The sequence below is a fragment of the Centruroides sculpturatus genome, unplaced genomic scaffold, assembly GCF_000671375.1.
Source record: "Centruroides sculpturatus isolate CEXI.00-Female unplaced genomic scaffold, Cexi_2.0 scaffold1138, whole genome shotgun sequence".
Classification (NCBI taxonomy): Eukaryota; Metazoa; Arthropoda; class Arachnida; order Scorpiones; family Buthidae; genus Centruroides; species Centruroides sculpturatus.
In genome coordinates, this window is record NW_019385358.1 from 234,666 (window position 1) to 256,013 (window position 21,348).

Sequence of the window (21,348 nt, forward strand, 5' to 3'; positions counted from 1 at the left end):
ATTTATTATTATTTGATAAGTATATTACATAAAATCACAGAAGTCATTTCAATACACGCATAAATTACATTTCCTAAAAATAAATAATTATAATTAACTATAAAGAAAATTTAAATTATTCTACAATAATTTCTAACAAAATTTAATGGGATATTTGTTGCGATAAATCTTCAGCAATTTTTTCAAAATTTGGTTCCCACATTGTTAAATAGAGATTATAATTGTGTACTGATCTTGAAAGTAATGGCTGCAAATTTATAACGTGCAGAACAATACATCAATCTTTCAATTTTTGTAACAAACATAACATCTAAATTTGTTAAATATCAAGTAATGCGCACATGCAGTGGCATGCATTGCATGGTGGGGTACAATCAGGCCTCGTTATTCCTAATTCATTAGTCCAGTAAAAACACGAAAAGCCCCAATCTTATTGAGCAATAATTATAGAATAGAAAAAAAAATTTTTTTCTATTCTAAAATTAATGCTCGATTAAACAGTAATTTTACTAGATTATAGGTTCACTTGGCACTAATGGCACAAATAGACAGACAAATCAAGTGGATAAACAAGTTGTTTAGACTGTTAAAAGGGAAATCGGTGTTCACACTGGAATATTTTAAAGCAAGTTTTTGTCGTTTCTTGTTTCTTGTGTTAATAATCTACAGCAAATTGATTAACATATGCCATTTTAAAATGAAAGTTAGATGTATCCCTTCGATTTATGCTCGTACCCCTGGATGAGAACAACTGAGTTAAGACATTACTTTAGAGCAAAACAAAATTTTACCTCAACAATCATTTTAATTCAATACAATTGTCATTGGTGATATGGCAGATATCCCATCTGAATTCAATTTCTTACCAAACTCAAAGTTATCATTTCAATAACTACACATGATAAACTGAGTTTTAAGCTCAGTAAAATTTTACAAGCAAGGGTAACACAAATACTAGATTTTTAAGTCCTAAAAAAAATCAACAGATGTCAAATCTGAGAAATGAGGTGGTCATGCTCTCAAGTCCTGCTTGACCAGCCTACTGGTCTGGGATATCTTTATTGAGAAAATCATAAATATCTGCATTGAGAATTTATTGAAGTCTTAGAATTAATTCTTTGAGCTCAAAACTCAAATAATCATTGCAGTTACCAAACAGACAATGTATATAGTACTTTAAGTTATGTAAGAAACTGAATCTAGATAGGATATCTACTATATCATCAATAGCACTGAACCAAAATAACTGTTCCATTTAATTTATAGCAAAATAACTACTTTGCTATAAATTAAATGTAATGTTAATTTAAGTTAAATATAATACAGTAGAGCGTCGATTATCCGAAAGTCAATCATCCGAAAGAATTTCAGTCGGCAAATTCAAATTTTCGCTGGTGCTGTGGCGCTGCAATCTTTGGCTATATCTTGGGCTACTCAAATATTTTACATTTTTATACTAAATTAACTTCTGAAGTATAATTTTTAATTGTTTTTATATTTTTCAATATATTTATTTTGTTTATACAAAATAAAAAAATAATTTTTAACAACGTTTAACAAAGCTTCGTTAGGCTTAACGACGACGAAAATTCAACGTGAAGCGACACGCAATGGAGAAAAATTTCAACACGGGATAGGTTATATTTTTTTCGTACGTAATCGGTTATCCGAAACATCAATCTTCCGAACAACCCCAGTCCCCAATTGACTCGGATAATCGACGCTCTACTGTATAATATAATGTTTAAATTTATGATTTAAATTATTCAATCTTAAATTTGAAACTATTACAATGTACTCAACTATTGTTTTCAAAACTGGTAAAATAAATTATTAAATTACTTAATTAATTCATACATTAAATATTAAATAGGCCAATATATATCATAAATCAAAGATTAAAAGTTTGCTAAACTGAAATATAGCACAATTTCCTATGAAACAATGAATTCTAAAATCCATTTCAGCAGTTATAAAAATTGTCATCTTATAAAATTCTTCTCTTAATTGTAATTTATTTCAAGACAAGAAAAAGCAAAATTATACTATTTTAATTAAATATTTAAAAAAAGACAGTTATTTAAGATACAAACTTCTTTTCTGACTGTTCATCCAAGATAAAACTATTTTAAAAATAGATATTAAAGAATAATGAAATAAAAATTAATTTACTTCTCTTCAATGTCTTTATTGTGATAAATGCATTTTGATTCAACAAGCCTCATCAGTATCACACTTTTTGACATTTGAAATTTTAACCTTCTGACAATATGTCATCATTTTTCATCCATGTAATAAGGCATTACTAACGAGTAAAATGTATAAAAAGTGGATTATATCTGGCTAAACAGAATGAAGACTGAAACAGTGACATATGGGAGTTATTATGTTTTCAAATTAATTCAAATTTAATTAGCACAGATGTAATGAATAAAACTATGTTAGGCAATGAAAAAGTAAGATCTAAACTTGAGTTGTTTGATGAAAACAGTAAAGTTTCAGTGAATCAAATGATGTGGGAATGCATATCCAATAAAGACAACACTTCATAAATCAATCTGTGAATGCAGAGTGCTACAAAAAATGTTTCATTTGCCAAACTAATTTCAATAATCAAGGAGCATTTTATAATATGTATCTTCTAGGACAATTATGTCATGTCACCATTTTTTCACAAATTAAAGACAAAGTCAATGGAAAATTCAAATATATCGTTAAAATTCGTCACCAGAGGGATATCTTGGCATAATGTACATTTGTCAGTGCTAATCCTCAGTAGATAAAAGGAGCCAGAAACCCGAATGGATAAGGATGAACTAACAAGACATCATAAGATTTACCATTCCAATTTTAAAGAAGTTTTTAAATCTTTATTGGTTTTTTGTGTTTTTAAGAAACTTTTTTAAATGTAGGCAGTTGTTTACTCTAAAAAGGAAGGTCCAGCTGTCTATAATTTGTTCTAGAACACTAAGTAAAAATGGTGATCTTCTGAAATATATTTTTAGAGCAACTTTGTCTTTAATTTGTGAAAAAATAATTATTCATCCGACAGAAATTCAAATGTAAGACCATGATAACCAAGGTGATAAGTAAAGCATAATGTGTCCTTTCTCTATAGTCACTTAAATTGACACAAACTATTATTTAGGTTTTTAAAAAATTCTACAAAAGATCCAAATCAGATGCTTAAGCTGGCCAGACAACATTCCTGATCTCAACATTGTTGAGAACTGCTGGCATATTATGGGCACAAAAATTGCAAAGAGGCCTGAAAATGAACTGCAGGAGTGTATTAGAAATGTTTGATATTAATACTAGAAGCTTGGTATAGAATACTTGAAAAAATCATCCATTCTATGTCAGTGTTGCAAAACTACTATTAATGTTCAAGTTAATTCTACAGAATATTAGGAGACCATTCAATGAAAAATAACTTTATGTTAAGGTTTTCAGCATAAATAGGCCTGAACTACTTATAAAACTTATGAAAAACTTTCAGGCCTATTTATGCTGAAAACCTTTTTTATTTCCCATAACTGCAAATAGAAAGCTCTTATGACAATGCTCATTAACAGTACTGATGAGAATGTGATATAAAATAACAAAAGTTCAGTGTGGCATTATATGTAATAAATTACATTTTTTTGGTTTCTTTTCTGTACTGTATGTGTTATCATTGTCAATTCTGATTATAACTTAAATATGTTACTTTGCAGATCCATGGTATACATTATAATATATCTCATAAATGATTCAATTTCCATGTCATCACATTTTTATGGCCACTACAATATTAACTCTATAAATAAACCATAGAAATTGAATCACCTATAAGTTAAGAAAAATATGTGATGCAGCCTATAAAAAAGGAACCTTAATTTTAAATTGGAAAATCCAAAGTTTCATTTTTTGGATGCATGTTATTCTACAGATTAATGAATATATTTATAAGAAGCATTTACAGTAAAGTGTTACTAGAGACATTTGTCATTGAAACCTAAAAATCAACAATTTCAATCACATTTAGATTGCTCAATTTTACAACAGTGGTGTAGCGTAGTGGGGGCAGCAGGGGCGGCCCGCCCCAGGCGGCACTTTTAAAGGGCAGCAAAATTTCACAATAAATGATAATATCATCTTGTAAAAATTTGAACCATTTCATTTCATATTTTTGTCACACCTACGATTTGGACCGATTCAAATGAGCATGGAATTTTTCATTACTTATTTTGTGACAAAACTGAATTTTAGTCTTTTAAATTGAGATACCTAATTTTTTAAAATTTTCCTCCGCCTTGAGCGGCTGACACCCATGCTACGCCACTGTTTTACAGCAAAATTTACTTTTCTATCACATATATCAAATTCTAGATTTGTCTTTATTACTTTAATTATTTTATATGCATGTTTTTATAATTTGTGAGCATTTATAAGCAGCAATTGTTAAAAAGTAAAAAAGTAATTATTAATAATCAATTAAAAAGTTATAATTTTACCTTCTGATGTAATCCAAAACTGCCACAATTCATCAACACTAATATATTTATCATTACGATGAAAGCCTTTTTGTCTATCGTATCCATTTTCATATTGAAGTTCGTCTCTTAAAAACTGCATTGAAAAAGTTTCAAAAATTAGTCTCGGTATATTAAAATTTTAATTAAAAAGTCCTTAATCTATAAAAGACCATGGAGCTATTTTTTTATCTCTACGTATTTAATTACATAAATAATTGCTTGTATGCCAATAAAATAATTGTACTATTCAAAACTAATATTCTGGCACTAGAATCTAAATTTACATTTGTAAACTGCTAACATTAGCATTCTTACTAGCATAGTACAAGTGAAATGCTAAATTTATATTTTCTTAAACATGTTCAATCTTTTTTCCATTGCTACAGATTTAATTAGAAATATTCTTACATAATATGCTACCTCTTAAGTAAATTACAGTTGTAAATATTGTATATAATGTAATGTCAAGTAATGTCATTAAATAAACTTTATGAAATAAAAATGTTTTATTTTAAAGAAATTCTTAATTATTAATAAGCTAACATATGCGATCAAATGTTTAATTATTAAAAAAATAAAATCAATTTATGTATTTTTAACATCTTTAAATCTAAATATATATGTATATACATATTATGATATCTTGATAAAATATTGACAGCTGAGATACAGCTTGTAAATAATATGCTATTAAAGAAATAATCACCATCATTGTTTGATGATGATTATTTCTTTATTTCTTTTCTGATTATTATTTCTCATTTTTAGAAGTGATGATATGAACTGTCAGATAATTAATTGAGCATTTTCACTCTTAGATTAACAAGAGAAAGTACAAGTCAATGAGATGTAAAATTTCATTAAGGAATCTAATATCATTACATTCAGTTGCCATTAATAATTGTTTTTTTTTTAGTTCTCTTTATTCATCTCTATTCTTTTTACTGCGTATAATAAATAAAATAGCATATTTCTGCTTTTCCAGTTAATGGATATTCTTTTATATAATCTAAAATAATTCTCAGCTTATCATCAAGTTAATTTTATAATTGAAATGATGCTAAAAACAATGTGTCATCCGAATTTGCTAAAGTCACAATAATATATTTTTGTAATAAACAGAAAAAAATACAAGATTAAAAGATTCTTTAAGAACATGGAAATTTATTTTAATTGTATTTTAAATTATGGATAATATGTGAATATATACCAGGGATGGGCAAGCAAGAGTTCAGTGGGAGCTGAAATGTAGGTTTTGCAAAATGCACGAGAGCCACAGTTCTGTACTTTTTTATTCAGTACCACAGTTCTGTACCATGATTTTATTATATAATATAAATATAATATAAAACAAATATTGAATTTTTTTAATAAGCATATTTTCACAAAATTGTGGAAATAAAATTGTAAAAATAATAATAAGAAACAGAAATTAACACTTTCAGCAAGAGCCTGTATTTCAAAAAGAGCCACATTTGCCCATGTCTGATATATACACTTCATCCTAGCATTTTTCCATTCAGGCAGGATCTGTCATTTGAATCTTTGACCATCATTTGTTTTGATCCTTGGCATCATTTGGATTAGTGTGAGTGACTTTTAGATATGCATTGATTGTATCTTGCCACCTTTGTTTTGGTCTCCCAATTGGTTAACAACCAATGAATGTATCAATATCAAATTATAGTCTGATATCTGAAAACTTTCTGGATCATGTAATATCATATATAAACATTAATACTAATACAAGACAATTTTGCAATAATTATTATGTCAAAAAATGTTAATTATACAAATTTGCATCACTGAATAATATTTTCAATAAGAGTATCAGATATAAAAAGTATTCTTGCTTATATTCTTACATTACAATGACTAAGTAAGAATTTAATACTACAAAACTAACTTTTCTATAATGAAACTCACAATAGTTATCAGGTTTAACTAATGTATATATAATAAAACATTATTAATTAATAAATGTTTTATTAATTATGTTTTATTAATAAATGTTTTATTATTATATAATAAAACATTTTAATTAATAAAACATAGGAATTATGCTCTTTATTGTTAAATTAAAACTTAATAAAAATGCTTTAATATTAAAACAGTTTTCTGAATTTATAGCAGCAATATTTACTTATTACAAACTATAAAAAATAATAAAAAATTAAATCTCAAATGTATGTACATCAATATTCTTTGGTGAAAAACTAATTTTCTAATTATTTTATATTTTTAAAATGATTATTCATGCTGAAAAATATGATGCATCATTTGACTGGTAATTATGCTCTAAATTATTACTGAACGATGGCATATAAGACTGTTTTAAGCTAATAAAGTCTCTAACAGGGATTACGCTAATTAAGTTACTATAGTAATATTGATTATATTCTTCTTTATTAGATCTTAAAGTCTAATAGTTTAAATATAATTTAATAAATTCATATGAATAAAGAATAATTTACATATTAATTTGAATGAAGCATCAATAAAGGATATCCTGAAGTAATATTATATTTACATATCTGCATTGTGTAATCCCAAGAGATGTGTAATGCTTTCCACAAAAATGTCTTCTACATCAAATTTTATATATATAAAAATTCAAATAACTGTTCTACATAATTTTTTATATCCTGTACAGGTTTATTCAAAACAATTTTTTTTTGGTATGTATGCATGCTTGTGTCTATACGGAATATTAAAAATATTACTTGTATATATAATATTTTTAACACAGTTCTTTAAATATAAAATGTTTTCTAAACATATAAAACATTCCAATAATTTTGCTATTGTATATGCATATTTATAATAAAATTATTATAAAATTTTAATGACTTAATTCATAATTCATACTAATTCTTAATTAGTGATAAATTTATACAGGAATGACATATATATCGAGATCTAAGGGCACTGAAATATGTGCCATCCTTGGAGAAATTTAATCCACTACCGACTTATTAATACTAATATCACAACCTTTATTTAATAATAAATTTGCATACTAATATAACACAAAAACAACAAAAATTACTTTTCAGTTTAACATTTCTAATTTTGTTGTTTAATAAATTAGCTTAGTTACACTAAGTTTTTTCATTAAGTAAGCATTGACACTGAAAGTTTTGGCACAGGAATTACTACTCGAGAAACGATTTTTTAAAAGTATTATGTAATAATTATCTCACTAAATTTTACAATAAAATAATAATATTTGTATAAGAGATATTTTAAGAAACAACAGAATGATAGCATCAATGGCCAAGATCTTAAATCTGATGATAATATATTAAAATAGGTGTAAAGTATAAATAAATTAACTGCTTATCTTGTTAACTAATATCGTTTGATTAAAATCTTAATAGTTTACATTATTTAAAATCATCTTATACATAATTCACAGGAAGAAAAATTAATTATAAAATCAGATTTAATTGCATTAGAAGCGTGTACAGTACATACAATTTAAAAATTACTCACTTCGTCACTTTCGGCAATGTCTATATTTCCATTAGCATCATCATCCAATTGTTGATGAAGCGTGACAATGGCATTATAACCCATTTTATCAGAACAGGCATTTATGGCTTCGCAATCCCACTCTAAAGCAATATAAGAATAAATTTAAGTGTTAAAAATTTATCTAGAACTCTTAGAAACTACACAAAATTAAAAGATTTTACAGTCAATTTTCACACCAAGAAGCGAGAAATTAATCGTTAAGATATTATTCTCACTAAAACAATAAAACTCATCACAGATAATCAATTTTTTCAATCATTAAATGAGAATTAAAGCGAAAATTCCGCGATGTTTTCAACGAATTTTGCTCGATTCGTGACGCTTCTGACATTCATTTTGTTAATTGAAAATTATATGCAGCATCTTAACATTATTTTACTACATCAAATTTGTAAAATACTTAGTTTAGATAAAACTTAAAACAGAAAATTGGATCGACCTTGACAGTTCACCGAGCGGTCGCAATGAATTGCAAAACGTTTAATCTGATTAATTCTCTGAATCGAGAGTTGGATGCGTTGTGCAACTATATTGGATTCCGAGACTTTATAATGCCTTTTAATCTAGTTTTTATCGCAGATAACCAATATATATATTATTTTTCTATAGAAAGTTATAAGCGGCATAAGTTTGTTTACCCTAGAAACTAAGACGATTAGTTTTTTTGGACAATAACCAAGTTAAATGCCAAGAGAAATTAATTCCGTAGCAAAAGCTGGAAAAAATGAATCCACAAGGCCGCAAATTTAGGTCAGAATTGAAGATTACAAACCAAATAAGACTTAATAACGGCCAAACCATCTGTGTCTGTGTATTAAATTAAAATTGCTTTTTAAACTGCTACAGTAGGGAATGTCAGAGAATCAAGTGTAATTTTTTACGTTGTAATTAATGGCAATCGCGATAATACGATAAAGAAAACTGCATTTACCGTAAATAAATTTTAAAAAAATATAAAATTATTTAAATACAGTTCGTGATTTTATTCATTTTACGTGTATATAACTATAGTGCATTTTAAATTCCTCGACGAAGAATACTAAACCTGCTAACTTACTTATAATTACTTATAACTTATAAGTAATTATAAGTAAGTTAAATTATAATTACTTATAATTAAAGTTAAAAATATTTCTAAATAGACATTTCAAATAGATTTTAGTAAATAACAAAATATGCAACAGGATAGTATCTCATTTTGTATTTATATAAACCTGTAACTTGACAGTTTTCCAACAGTCAACCTTTCGAGTTTGTTTTTTGAGCTTCCACGTGTGATTAACATGGCAAAATTATCCATCTACAAACGACATTTTCATTTTAAGAAAACTCCACCTGCTCATTTTGCAGTAGAATTAATATTTTTCGAGAATATTCAGTCTAAATTTCAAATTTTTCTAACATAAAAAAGAATAATTTGACATACGAGAGGGTGTAATTATTTTATCAATCAGTTTCCTATGAATGACGAGATAACACAGGTGATGAAATCAATTCATTTATTGTAAAATACTTTAAGCATAACAATTATGAAACAGCAAAAATTTTAAAATACAATTATTCCTATCTTAACAATAAATTTTTAAACTGTAACTAGGTTACCTTTATGGCTACCTGCATAATTTTTGTTGCAAATTCACAATCACTTTTATAGTAAACTTTATAACCTCTTTCGTAATCTTTATTGTAATTTTACAACTGCTACTGTAATTTCTACAGCAAATCTACAAACCATTTTAATAATTTTAAATATAACAATAGCGAAATTTTACAGATAAATTACCATTATATGAATAAAGACATATGTAAGTATCATTACAACGAATCTTTGCAACATCTTACAAATGCTTTAGCAACTTTTTTTTTAAACCTTACAACCGTTACAGTAATTTTCCCCACTTTAAAACCTTACAACTGCTATTATATCTTTCATATTATTGTTATAAGTGTTTTGAATCTTTTTATATTTATATTTTAACATTGCTTCATATTACATTTGAGATAACCAATATCCGTAATAAATAAATAAATAATTATTAAATCTGACCTAATTTATATTTTCTGAATTGATTACAAATTATAGTAAATTAAAATTTTCGCCAGTTTACAATTTTTTATTTTAAATTATTTCACTTATCTTTCGACTTTCCCACCTTTTTCTAACTAATCGAGAAATTACTTCCCTGTTATTTTCTACCGTCTTCCTTGTTGTGCTAATGTTACAACCGCTTTTATTTTTTATTAGTTTAACTAATCTTACAATTCGTTTTCTTACTCTACCAACCATAAAATAACTCCTTATCTTTTTTTTCTACTAATCTTACAGCTACTTTTCCATTTGTTTACTTTTTTTACACGTTCAAGTCAATTAGTAAAGATATTTAAAATTTATTGTGTTATATTACAAAAGTTTCCGCAATTTTTATATTATTTATTTAATATTATTAACTTCAACAACTGCAATGATCAATTTTTATTCGAAATTTATTAATTTAAAAAAACTGCTGCTGTTATCAATTAAATTCCTGTTTTATTTGATTATTTACAAAAGAAAGAATCGTCACTTTATAAACTTTCCTGTAATATCCATTGAGTAAATACAGTATGCAATTCATTTTTTGCATAGAACATAAATATATAAGTTATATATAAATGTAGACACGGTATATGAGGTATTTAAACGCTTGGCATTCTTACAAAACTGATAGAAAGAAAGAAAGAGAGAGAAAAAAAAAATTGGAAATAAAAAAAATTCAAATATCCTCCCACTACTGTAATTCTTTTCTGTGAATTAAAATCGACTGATTTTAACAACTGTTAAACCGGTTGTGAATATTCATAAACGAGGACGATTGTATATTCCATATTGTCTGGTTAACAGGAAGATAAAACTGGCAGAAACACTAGAAATACAAATATCGAGTGTTAAATAACGGGGTTACTTATGAAGAAATAAATTTAGCTTAATCAATAAAGATCCTTCAAGCGAACAATAAGCTCTGTATATTGAATAAAATGACCTTTACATATACATAAGTAATCATTAAATGTAGGCACATAGGATGCAATTTTTTGAAGTAGAAAAATATCGAAGTAGAGGTGAAATGTCACCGATTCGACCTTGACTTATTCACGCTACTGTTTCTGTAAGTGTAGGAAATATGATAGAAAATACAAATGATACGATTCTAACTTTAAAAAAAAAAATATATATATATATATGCTTCAAGTAAAGAGTTGCTAACTCATCGACCACTTACGTGGAATCTAAATGGTGTTCGGTGAATAACGACAAGCTTAGTTAAAGGGCGGGCACGAATCTTACAGGAAGAACCGAAAAAGATGAGAAAACAATTTTAATAAACGTATTTTATGGTTTCGTTCGATTTATTATTCTGTGAAAAAACTACAGCAGGCGGAGAATTAAAATACGGAATGAGTTTCTATGACAGGTGTTGAAAAACGATAAAGAATAAACATCCGTTAACTTCTGATCGATTTTAAAAGCTGTTTTATATATATATACATATTTGAATAAGTATTTCGAAAGAACTGCCTTAAACTACTGTATTCCAAAGTGCGTAAATTTAAAACTAAGCAAACAATCTTCAGTCATTCTAAAACATTTCCTTAACAAAATAGAATCTAACTATTCTAAAATATTTATATTTAGTTTCTAAACGATGAATAAATAAGTTATATGGAAAGCTGTATCCTTGCTTCTTAAGACAGTTTCTTCTCCTTTATAAATCACTAAACAAAACACATTTCACTCTGTCATTCAAAGTTTCATATTTAATATAGAAATCATGTGGGAAATTGACTTCTCTTATTATTTTAAACCAAAATATATTTTCCTCGTTGCGTTTATACGGATCAAAGCTTCCTTCAAGACAAGTTTTCTATAATAAAAAAAAACCTTTTTATGTTCATAACCAGTAAGAAACTCATAAAAAAAATTATGCTACAAAAACCTGTTATGGAGATTGATTAATTTCAATAGCAAATGTTAAATAAGACTATATAAGTTTTTCCATAACTTTTTTGTGTGGCTATATAAGGAAAATTAATTTATTTTAACCTATATAAAACTTCACTGTAACATTTCTCTTAATAAAATTACAGTTAATGAATTTTTCTTATTTATTAGGAATATTTAAAGGATTATTATTATTACATTCTTGTAACTGAAAAAAATAACTATTTTTATATACAGGAAATATTTTAAATCTTACAAAAATGAATAACTTAATGGATTACTCTTACAATAATATATAATAATAATATCAAGATTAATCTAATTATACATCAAAGTTCTATGTAAATGAAATCATACATGGTCTGATTAACAAGTTTATCAGAAATAAAATTCTCGGAAACTCTGATTAGTAGGGCAAAGCTAGTTCTAACCTTAAATCAAAATTTCTGTAAATATTTTCAGCCAATAATTTTGACTTAGAATTTATTAAAGTATTAATAATAATTTAAAAAATAATTTATCTGAAATAGATTTCAAAATGAAACATTCTTTAATAGACTTCACCTTTATATTTTAATGTTATAGCATCGTATAAACATATTTGTTTACACAACTTTATAAAAATAATCAAGATTCTTACAGTAAATGTTAGTGGCCTACCTTTATTTTTTCATAAAACAAACTAAATAGCAACCAAACTCATATATTTGTTTGTTCCGTTTATTAAAATACTTTTTTTTTTTTTTTTAAGAAATAGAAAAATACATATCATTACTACTATAAAGAAAATTTGCTTTCTGTGAAATCAACACTACAAGTCATGAGTCATCATTATATATATAATATTCCATTTATACTCAATATTCTTAAGTAATATCATTGAAATATTACATATGATTTTTTTAATAAGCAATAATGAATATTAAATAATGTACAAGAATATAAATTTACATAATAAAAAACACAGCAGCATATTCATTTACTAAATAATAAAATTTTAGTGAACGTTCACTAAAAATCCTTAATAAATATTTAATGATAACTAGAAAAACTATTAACAATAGTTTTCTTGTAACGTGTGTAAGATTGCTGAATCTCAATACTACTAATTTCTGGCTTTAAAAAATTAAAATTCATAAGCATTTTAAAATTTAGTTAAAACAAAATGTAGCACTTACAGTATTCTAAAATATGTACTTAAATGATTTTCATTATAAACATGAATGTATATACTGTATTTGTCTCATATGAAAATAGGAAATGTAGTGAATGTAAACTGAATATGTATTTCTTACAAACAGAAAAAGATTATTTATAAATTTGAGAAATATAATTGATTAAATTACAGATATTTTAAAGCAGTTTTAAGGGATTTAATTATTTTATTTTTGAGATGTACTAAAACTGTAAATTAAAATTTCCAATTTTCAATATAGAGATGATGTGGAATTGATGACGAGAAACAGAGAGAGAGAGAGAGAGAGAGATGAACATATATATACACTCTGTCACAAAAAAATGTATGCACCCAGAAGAAATCGAGCCACAATCACAAAAGTCGGTACGAATGTAGTGTGGTAAGAGATATGCAAATGATTAAAATTTTGACGCCAATGAGACAAGGCTAACGGCGGTACGAGCATATGAGATGCGCAGCTGGGAGAGTTTAAAAGGACGAGTGCTTGCGCCGTAGGGCTATTTAAACGAATCTGTCGACTTGGATGGATGGTATTGTGAATAGAGATGCCTCTGAGACGTAACAAGCGGAAGTACGAGCAGTTGACGGAGTTTGAAAGGGGCCGTATAGTAGGCCTCAGAGAAGCCGGTTGGTCGAACAGGCGTATCAGCCGCCACCTCTGTCGGAGCGATATGGTAGTTGCTCGGTGTTGGCAACAGTGGATGACGGAAGGGAGAGTCTACCGTCGCAGAAGGTCAGGACGTCCCAGAAACACAAATGAGCGCGAGGATCGCGCAATCAGAAGAGCGGCAACATCCGCACCAACAATGTCACTATCATCGATTCAACGCCATTTACCACCTTCCAGGCATACGGTGGCATCAAGGGAAACCATTAGGAGACGACTGGCCGATGCTGGTATAAGGAGCCGACGTCCATTAAGACGCTTACCACTGACACCACATCATAGGCAGTGTCGATTGGATTTTTGCCGATCTCGGGCAAGTTGGAGTGTGACTGACTGGAGGCGTGTGGTCTTCAGCGATGAATCCCGATTCAGTCTCAGTGCTGATGACCACCGAACACGCGTGTGGAGGCGGGCTGGCCAGCGGTCCGATTCGGCATTTGTTGTCGAGCGGCATACAGCGATTACACAAGGTATGACAGTGTGGGGAGCGATTTGTTATGACACACTCTAGTTGTCCTTCAAGGCAACATGACGGCTCACAGTTATGTGGACAGCATTTTAACGCCGGTTGTACTGCCTCTTCTATCAAGTCGCCCAGGTGCCATTTATCAGCAGGACAACGCTCGTCCACATACTGCGAGACTCTCCCAACAATGTCTTCAAGGATATGATGTACTTCCATGGCCTGCCAGATCACCAGACCTCTCGCCAATAGAGCATGTCTGGGACATGTTGGGAAGGCAAATGCAGCCGTCTCGTAATACAAGGGAATTAACTGCCCAGTTGCAAAGATTATGGCATGATCTTCCGCAAGGGGTCATAGGTGACCTAATTGATTCGATGCCGCGCCGTGTTTCGGCTTGTATAGCTGCCAGAGGTGGCTTTACTACTTACTAGTTTGTAATGTTTTTCATGCCATAACTTCTTAATAAAATGATCTTTTGTTCTGAATTTTTAATCATTTTCATATGTCTTACTAGTCTACATTCGTACCGACTTTCGTGATTGTGGCTCGATTTCTTCTGGGTGCATACATTTTTTTGTGACAGAGTGTATTATTAAACTTTTCTTCAAAATAATGAGAAGTTTCAATAACTTATTTTCCATGATATTTTGTCACTTTCAATGCTCTTTACATATAAAATATTAATTTTATTAATATCTCACATACAGGTATCAATTAAAATGACTTTCCATAAAATAAAAAGAAAACGAGAAGCTTTTGAAGGGCAAAGTACATTTTCTGAAATGTAATATTTTGAAAATTGTTTAGAATTTAATTATTTTGTTATCTATCCATTTCTTGAACTATAAAATTTTGATATCCCCTCCTCGGCATATCTAAACTAAAACTTGCAGTTTTTTCTAGTTATTACAGTAAACAATTGCACTTGATAAAATTTCTATTTGATGATTTTAAAATAATCGTTTTAATCTACATTTCGGTAGTTAACAGTCTTATCTGTACTGAATCATTGATATCATTGAAATATTACATATGATTTTTTTAATAAGCAATAATGAATATTAAATAATGTACAAGAATATAAATTTACATAATAAAAAACACCACAGCAGCATATTCATTTACTAAATAATAAAATTTTAGTGAACGTTCACTAAAAATCCTTAATAAATATTTAATGATAACTAGAAAAACTATTAACAATAGTTTTCTTGTAACGTGTGTAAGATTGCTGAATCTCAATACTACTAATTTCTGGCTTTAAAAAATTAAAATTCATAAGCATTTTAAAATTTAGTTAAAACAAAATGTAGCACTNAATTTCTTTACTTTCAATATTAATGATTTAACCTTGTTTTCAAATTATTTCCATTTTTCTTTTTAAATTACTTGACACTAAAATTACTTTCTAGTTATTGAATTATTTGAAATAATATCAAATATCTAACAACATATAACATGTGAAAATAAACAAAAAAAGTCAAATCATCAATACTGAAAATCTGCAGAAATTCATTTAAAACTGTTCAAATGTTTCTAAACTTTTTAAAATTGTTAATTCTGAATCTTTTGCTTGATATATAACCAGGTCCTAACCAAATGTAATGTAAGAATTGACTATTAAAAATATTTTTATTTATACTCTGAAATTTGTAAAAATCTCTTCAATTATTATAAAAATATTTAGATAAAAACTTACATTTGTCCTTCTAATTAGCAGTTTAAAAAAATCTGTTCATTAGTTAATGAACTGATATAATTTAACTAGCAATTGTATCCATGACAATATTAAGCTTTCAATATTTTTAAATAAACTTTCTTATTTTATTTTAAATGAATATGAAATCTAATTTTATTTTTAAATTAGAAAAAGGTTTAATAATTATAATCAAAAAATGTTAGAAATGCTAATATACATTTAATTATAAGGATATATAAAAAATAAAACAGTTAATATGAAGTCATAATTAATAATCTAGCATTGTTGTTAGTATTCAGGATACAAAGACAATTACTTTAATTAAAGTGTTATTTGACTATGATTATTGTATGAGAGAGGAGGATAAATTCAATCTTTAAGTGTAATAATTTATGAGAAATTAAAAATCTGTATAAAATCCCATCATTTTGATAACATTTTTTGATTATTTCTAGAATAATATTTTTTAAATTCAATATGCCGACTGAATTATTTTAAAATCACAGATTACTTAACAAACTTATAAATAACAAATTTCTAGAGAAGATTTTACTACTTTAAAATTCTGTATATATTAACTAATTTTATTATTTATTTGCTCTGTTATTTTAGGAAATGTTCCAGTCAGAATTTACATTCTGATTTTTTTATTCTAGTAATAGAGATTTAACCTTCGTTTAATTATAAAAAACATTTATTTTATTATACATTTCAATACCTGTATAATAAAATCAATAGAATTTTACAAATAAATCTTAAATGTCAAAAACAGTTCATGAATGAAAAAAGAATAATAAAATTGTTTTTTTCTAAAATCTGTTTAAACAATTGCACAATCATTTAATAGCATCACTGAAATAACTGTCATTCTAAGAATTTTCTATTTATGTGGAAAAAAATTTTTACACTATATGCTTCAAATTATATTTTGTAGTATTATTCTATTCAAAACTGAGATAAGAAAAGAACAATTTAACTAATAAGATTATATGTAACAATCATTAGTTTATATAAACCAGGTGTGGCCAAACTTTTATCCCTTAGAAACTACTTTTTTGGTAAAATATAGTCTACGGGCAACTATAAATATGGGCAAACAATTTTAGGATTTTTATATGCGTATGCATTAACATTCATTTGCATTGTTCATCAGGATAAATATAAACAGTATGGGTACATTGCACAGACAGTCTATTATTGTAAGAATAAATTATCGAATTAAGATTTTTAAACATTAATTTAAGTGAAAGCAAATTGTTCAACTTTAGCTTCGCTGGCTACTTTCAAAACCTTTGTGGTTGACCGCAGTCTACGTGTTGGCCATCCCTGATATAAACATTTCAAACCTTATTTTTAAATTTGAAATGAAAGGCTGAAATATTTATTGATTTATTCTAGGATTTTAATTTTTAATCTGGGAGAAGAATATTAAGCCTTCTTGCAATAAACTATATATTCCTTGTATATGTATGTATTTGTATATATATATACAAATACATACATACATACATATATGTATGNTTAAGATATTTATGAATTTTTTAAAGAAAGATAAAAATTTGCATCTAATTAGGAAAATAAATATTTTAAAAATTAAATTTTCGACAATTATTGATATTATTTTTGGACATACTCAAAACATTGTTCAAATATATATATATATATTAATATTCTGTAAAAATTTCAAATGTGAGAATAAATCAGGAAAAATTTCAAATCATCACATTGTAACAACTTATGGTAGGCCCTAAATGAAATCATCAAAGTGATGCATATAACAATGACGTAATCAATAATTATTAGTAATTATTGATTATTAAATTATTATTAGTAATTAAAATATGAAGCTAAATAACAATTATAGCTTCATATTTGTAGGTCTATACAATATTAATTTTGATTTTATCATATAAAATTGAAAATATAATCTAATTTATGAAAAGTCATTCCATGATTATCAAAATGACAGCTTTCAAATTACTTATATATCCACATTTAACTTATTAATCCAACATCTACAATTTGTTTAGTAATCTTTGTCATTATTGTACCAACAAAGGAATTACAATTTTAAGGAAGTTGTAATATCCTCATTAACAAAGTAATATTGGAAATCAAAATTTTTTATTGAAGGTTTATGTGAAGAATCAGTTTGAAAAATTTAAAGAAAAGTATTCAGAAAAGTTTTTACTTAGTATTTACAAAAGAAAGATAAGTAAATAAAATAATATATTAAAACATTATATTTTATTCACAGAATTCAAGCTACTTAGATTTAATAAAATAAAAATTTAGTTAGATGTTTAAGTAAGTTGAAATGAGCCTATAAAAATTCTTTTAAACAAAATATACAATTTGTTATTATTAGTTAAAAGTTATTATTTGCCTTCAAATTTAAAATGTACTTAGTATACTGGCTTTTAATAAATTTCATTTATAGTTATATATTTTTTCAGATTTCTACCAAGTTATCATATTCAATTATTCTTAATAGCCTATCCAAATATATTCATACATTAAACATAACATCAGCATTCTTTTCTAAAAATTAAAATAATTTTGTTTGGATATTCCATATTAAATCTTTAAAAGTACATATAACAACCTCAGAGCAAGAATGATCCCTGTCAGTAAATCCTAATCTTGAGATAATTAATGAAAACTTTTACACAATATTTCCCATATTTTCTTCTTTTAAAGTCTGGGATGTAACAAAAAATTTGACATGGATCTTATTGTATTAGATAAAGCAGCTGCTTTTAAGCAAACTCAAATGTAAAGGTTCTAATATAAAAGACTGGACTTTGATCACTCGCTCTCTCTGAGGTCACCATACGTAAGTTTTATGGAATCTCTAAAGAAATTTAATGTTCAGCAAAACATTCTTCTGTATACAGTTACAGTTACTCCTACTAAATGTATGTACACAATTTAACAAAAAATTTATATTTAGCATATTAATGTCAAATTTTGTTTTTCATTACATGTGAAATCAACTAATAGTAAAACTGTTTCATAAGCACAACCATACAATCCAACAAATTATCAGACTATATATAGTCTGATAATTATCAACAAATTATCAGACTATATATAGTCTGATAATTTAGCAGACTGTCTGGTTGCAATTAATTAAAAATCAGACTAGAGTCATAGTTTATACATATTCTATTAACATAACAAAAACAATTCAGTACATTCTCCTTTTTTAATTCACGCAGTAAAAATCAATCCGGTAATACAATTTCCATTTAAATAGAGAAAAGCAATATAAAAGCAATAAAACACAAGTGCAAGAATTCAATAACTTGGAAAAATCAAATTTCTAACAAAGTTACTTACCAATATCAAATAACTCATCTTCAGGAATCACATTTCATTTACAACACAATTTTTTTTTATATTTTATACAGCTTCAACAAAAATTACAAATATTACAATGAAAAGTTTAAAGTTTATAAACAAATACCATTTATTCAAACATTTTTCTCACAATCATTTAGGTTTGTTTATTAAGTTATGGAAACACAACACTTAAGCAATCTGTCTGGGGACTGCCTTTTGGGGGGGGTCTTTTTAAGGGTAACTAGCCCCTATTCAGACATTACAGACATATAGAAAATCCGGAAAACTCCACATAGCCAGCCCGTCCTGGTGAGGTGTAAACCCACAATCAAATTTCCAGTGTTCAGGGAATGGAAATGCTTGGCTACTGGTGGGCCTTCAATCATTTAGATACAATTACACCTCCGAACGAGACGGTCGGAATCTTAACAGAGCCGTAGACCGTGCCCGTAGGAGAAAAAAGTTAAAGGAACCATACCCCTCAACCGACATGGAACACAGAGAATAGGCAGTATACCAGTTCACGGTATAAACTGATCTTTGGGAAAGAATACCTGGCAAAGGTTGCATGTACAGGTAGGGTCTGTTTTGCTCTTATAGGGGTGTGATAAATACTTCATTCACAGTTCACATCTTATCATTGTTTGTATATTCTCTAACATTATACTGCAAGAGACTAGAGATAAATGTACTTTATCCAAACTTTTTGCTAGCATCATAGAAAGTTATAAAATATAAACTTTGACGTTGATACTTACATGGATATTTATTAATAATTTACAAACTTGTCACGAAATTTATACAAAATAGACACTTACTCTCTTCTTCATCATTGACATTTTCACTGGATACGCTTGATGAAGTTGACATTCTTTTGGAAACTTTGACATTACTATCGTGACTAAATGTAGACGATTTAACGCTCGATTCCAAAACCTCGGCACAATTTACGTAAGTACAATGATCACAGTCAATTGTTAAAAGACATACAACTATAACGATCCAAGCAAAACTCAACATCTTGACAAACTCTCTTCCAACAAACACACACATCCGTACACACACAAAACAAACTTCTGTACGTTTAGTCCTGCGACATCTGGCGTCAAATATATTTCGACTTTAATTTCTTTCTTTTCCGTTAAATAAAATTTTTATTAATCGAATTTTATGCCTTCGTAAATTAAAACTAATTTTAGAAATATTTATTTATATACAATTTGAAAGAATAATTTTCATACGATTGGGAATTTTAATAATTATGTTTAATTTTTAAAATTTAAAAGAGCTTTAAGTTTAGCATTTTTTTGGCAATTTGGTCCGAAAAGTTTTCAAAATAAGATTTTTAGCAAAATATCAACGAGCTAGAATATACTACATAGAATGGTTGTGACTTTAGATACAGCGCTGTCGGTGGCAACGACGGGTACTATCGACCGCCATTTTATTTTAAGTCAAAACATTGAAGTCTATACTATATGTTGGGCAGGATGGTCACTTTAGAATCTATTTTTCTCATATAAATCTAATTTGTATTGTTTGTCCTTAGATTTGGGATTTAGACAATTAAATAAGTGATATAAATCTAAATTGTTTTATCTAGAATTTACATATTTTTTTCGATTTTATTTAATTATAATAAAGATGATCAGAGTTTAAAGTGATAAGTGTAATACTTAACCCTCAATATACTGTAATGTTAGACTAGATGTTGCTTTTAGGAGAGATTAGTAAAAACAAGTTAGACTCGCGTAACTGGTTATATAACAAAGAATACACACAATACACAGTCTTGACTCACGGAAGGTCAGCGCTGGAAAGGGGAGAGTGAAACGAAGTCATCGTCTCTAACGACTCCCCGAGGGGTCAACAGCGCCACCAACCTTTGATTACATAACGGAACAACGTTTACAAAACATCGCGACACAATGTGTTGTACG

The 21,348-nt window shown here is 27.4% G+C and overlaps 1 protein-coding gene across 2 annotated transcripts in view; it reads right to left on the minus strand.

Annotated features, from left to right (window-relative positions):
* The window catches only part of LOC111638070 (stromal interaction molecule homolog), a 41,488-nt gene extending 20,991 nt beyond the window's left edge, over positions 1–20,497 (minus strand). For both annotated transcript variants that reach the window (XM_023383702.1, XM_023383700.1), the window contains exons 1-3: positions 20,227–20,497; positions 8,013–8,134; positions 4,497–4,611 (exon numbers count right to left, since the gene is read on the minus strand). In XM_023383702.1, coding sequence (XP_023239470.1) covers positions 4,497–4,611; positions 8,013–8,134; positions 20,227–20,461 — 472 coding nt within the window. In that variant the 5' untranslated portion in view covers positions 20,462–20,497. The remainder of the gene's footprint in view (positions 1–4,496; positions 4,612–8,012; positions 8,135–20,226) is intronic.
* Positions 20,498–21,348: the final 851 nt, after the last annotated feature.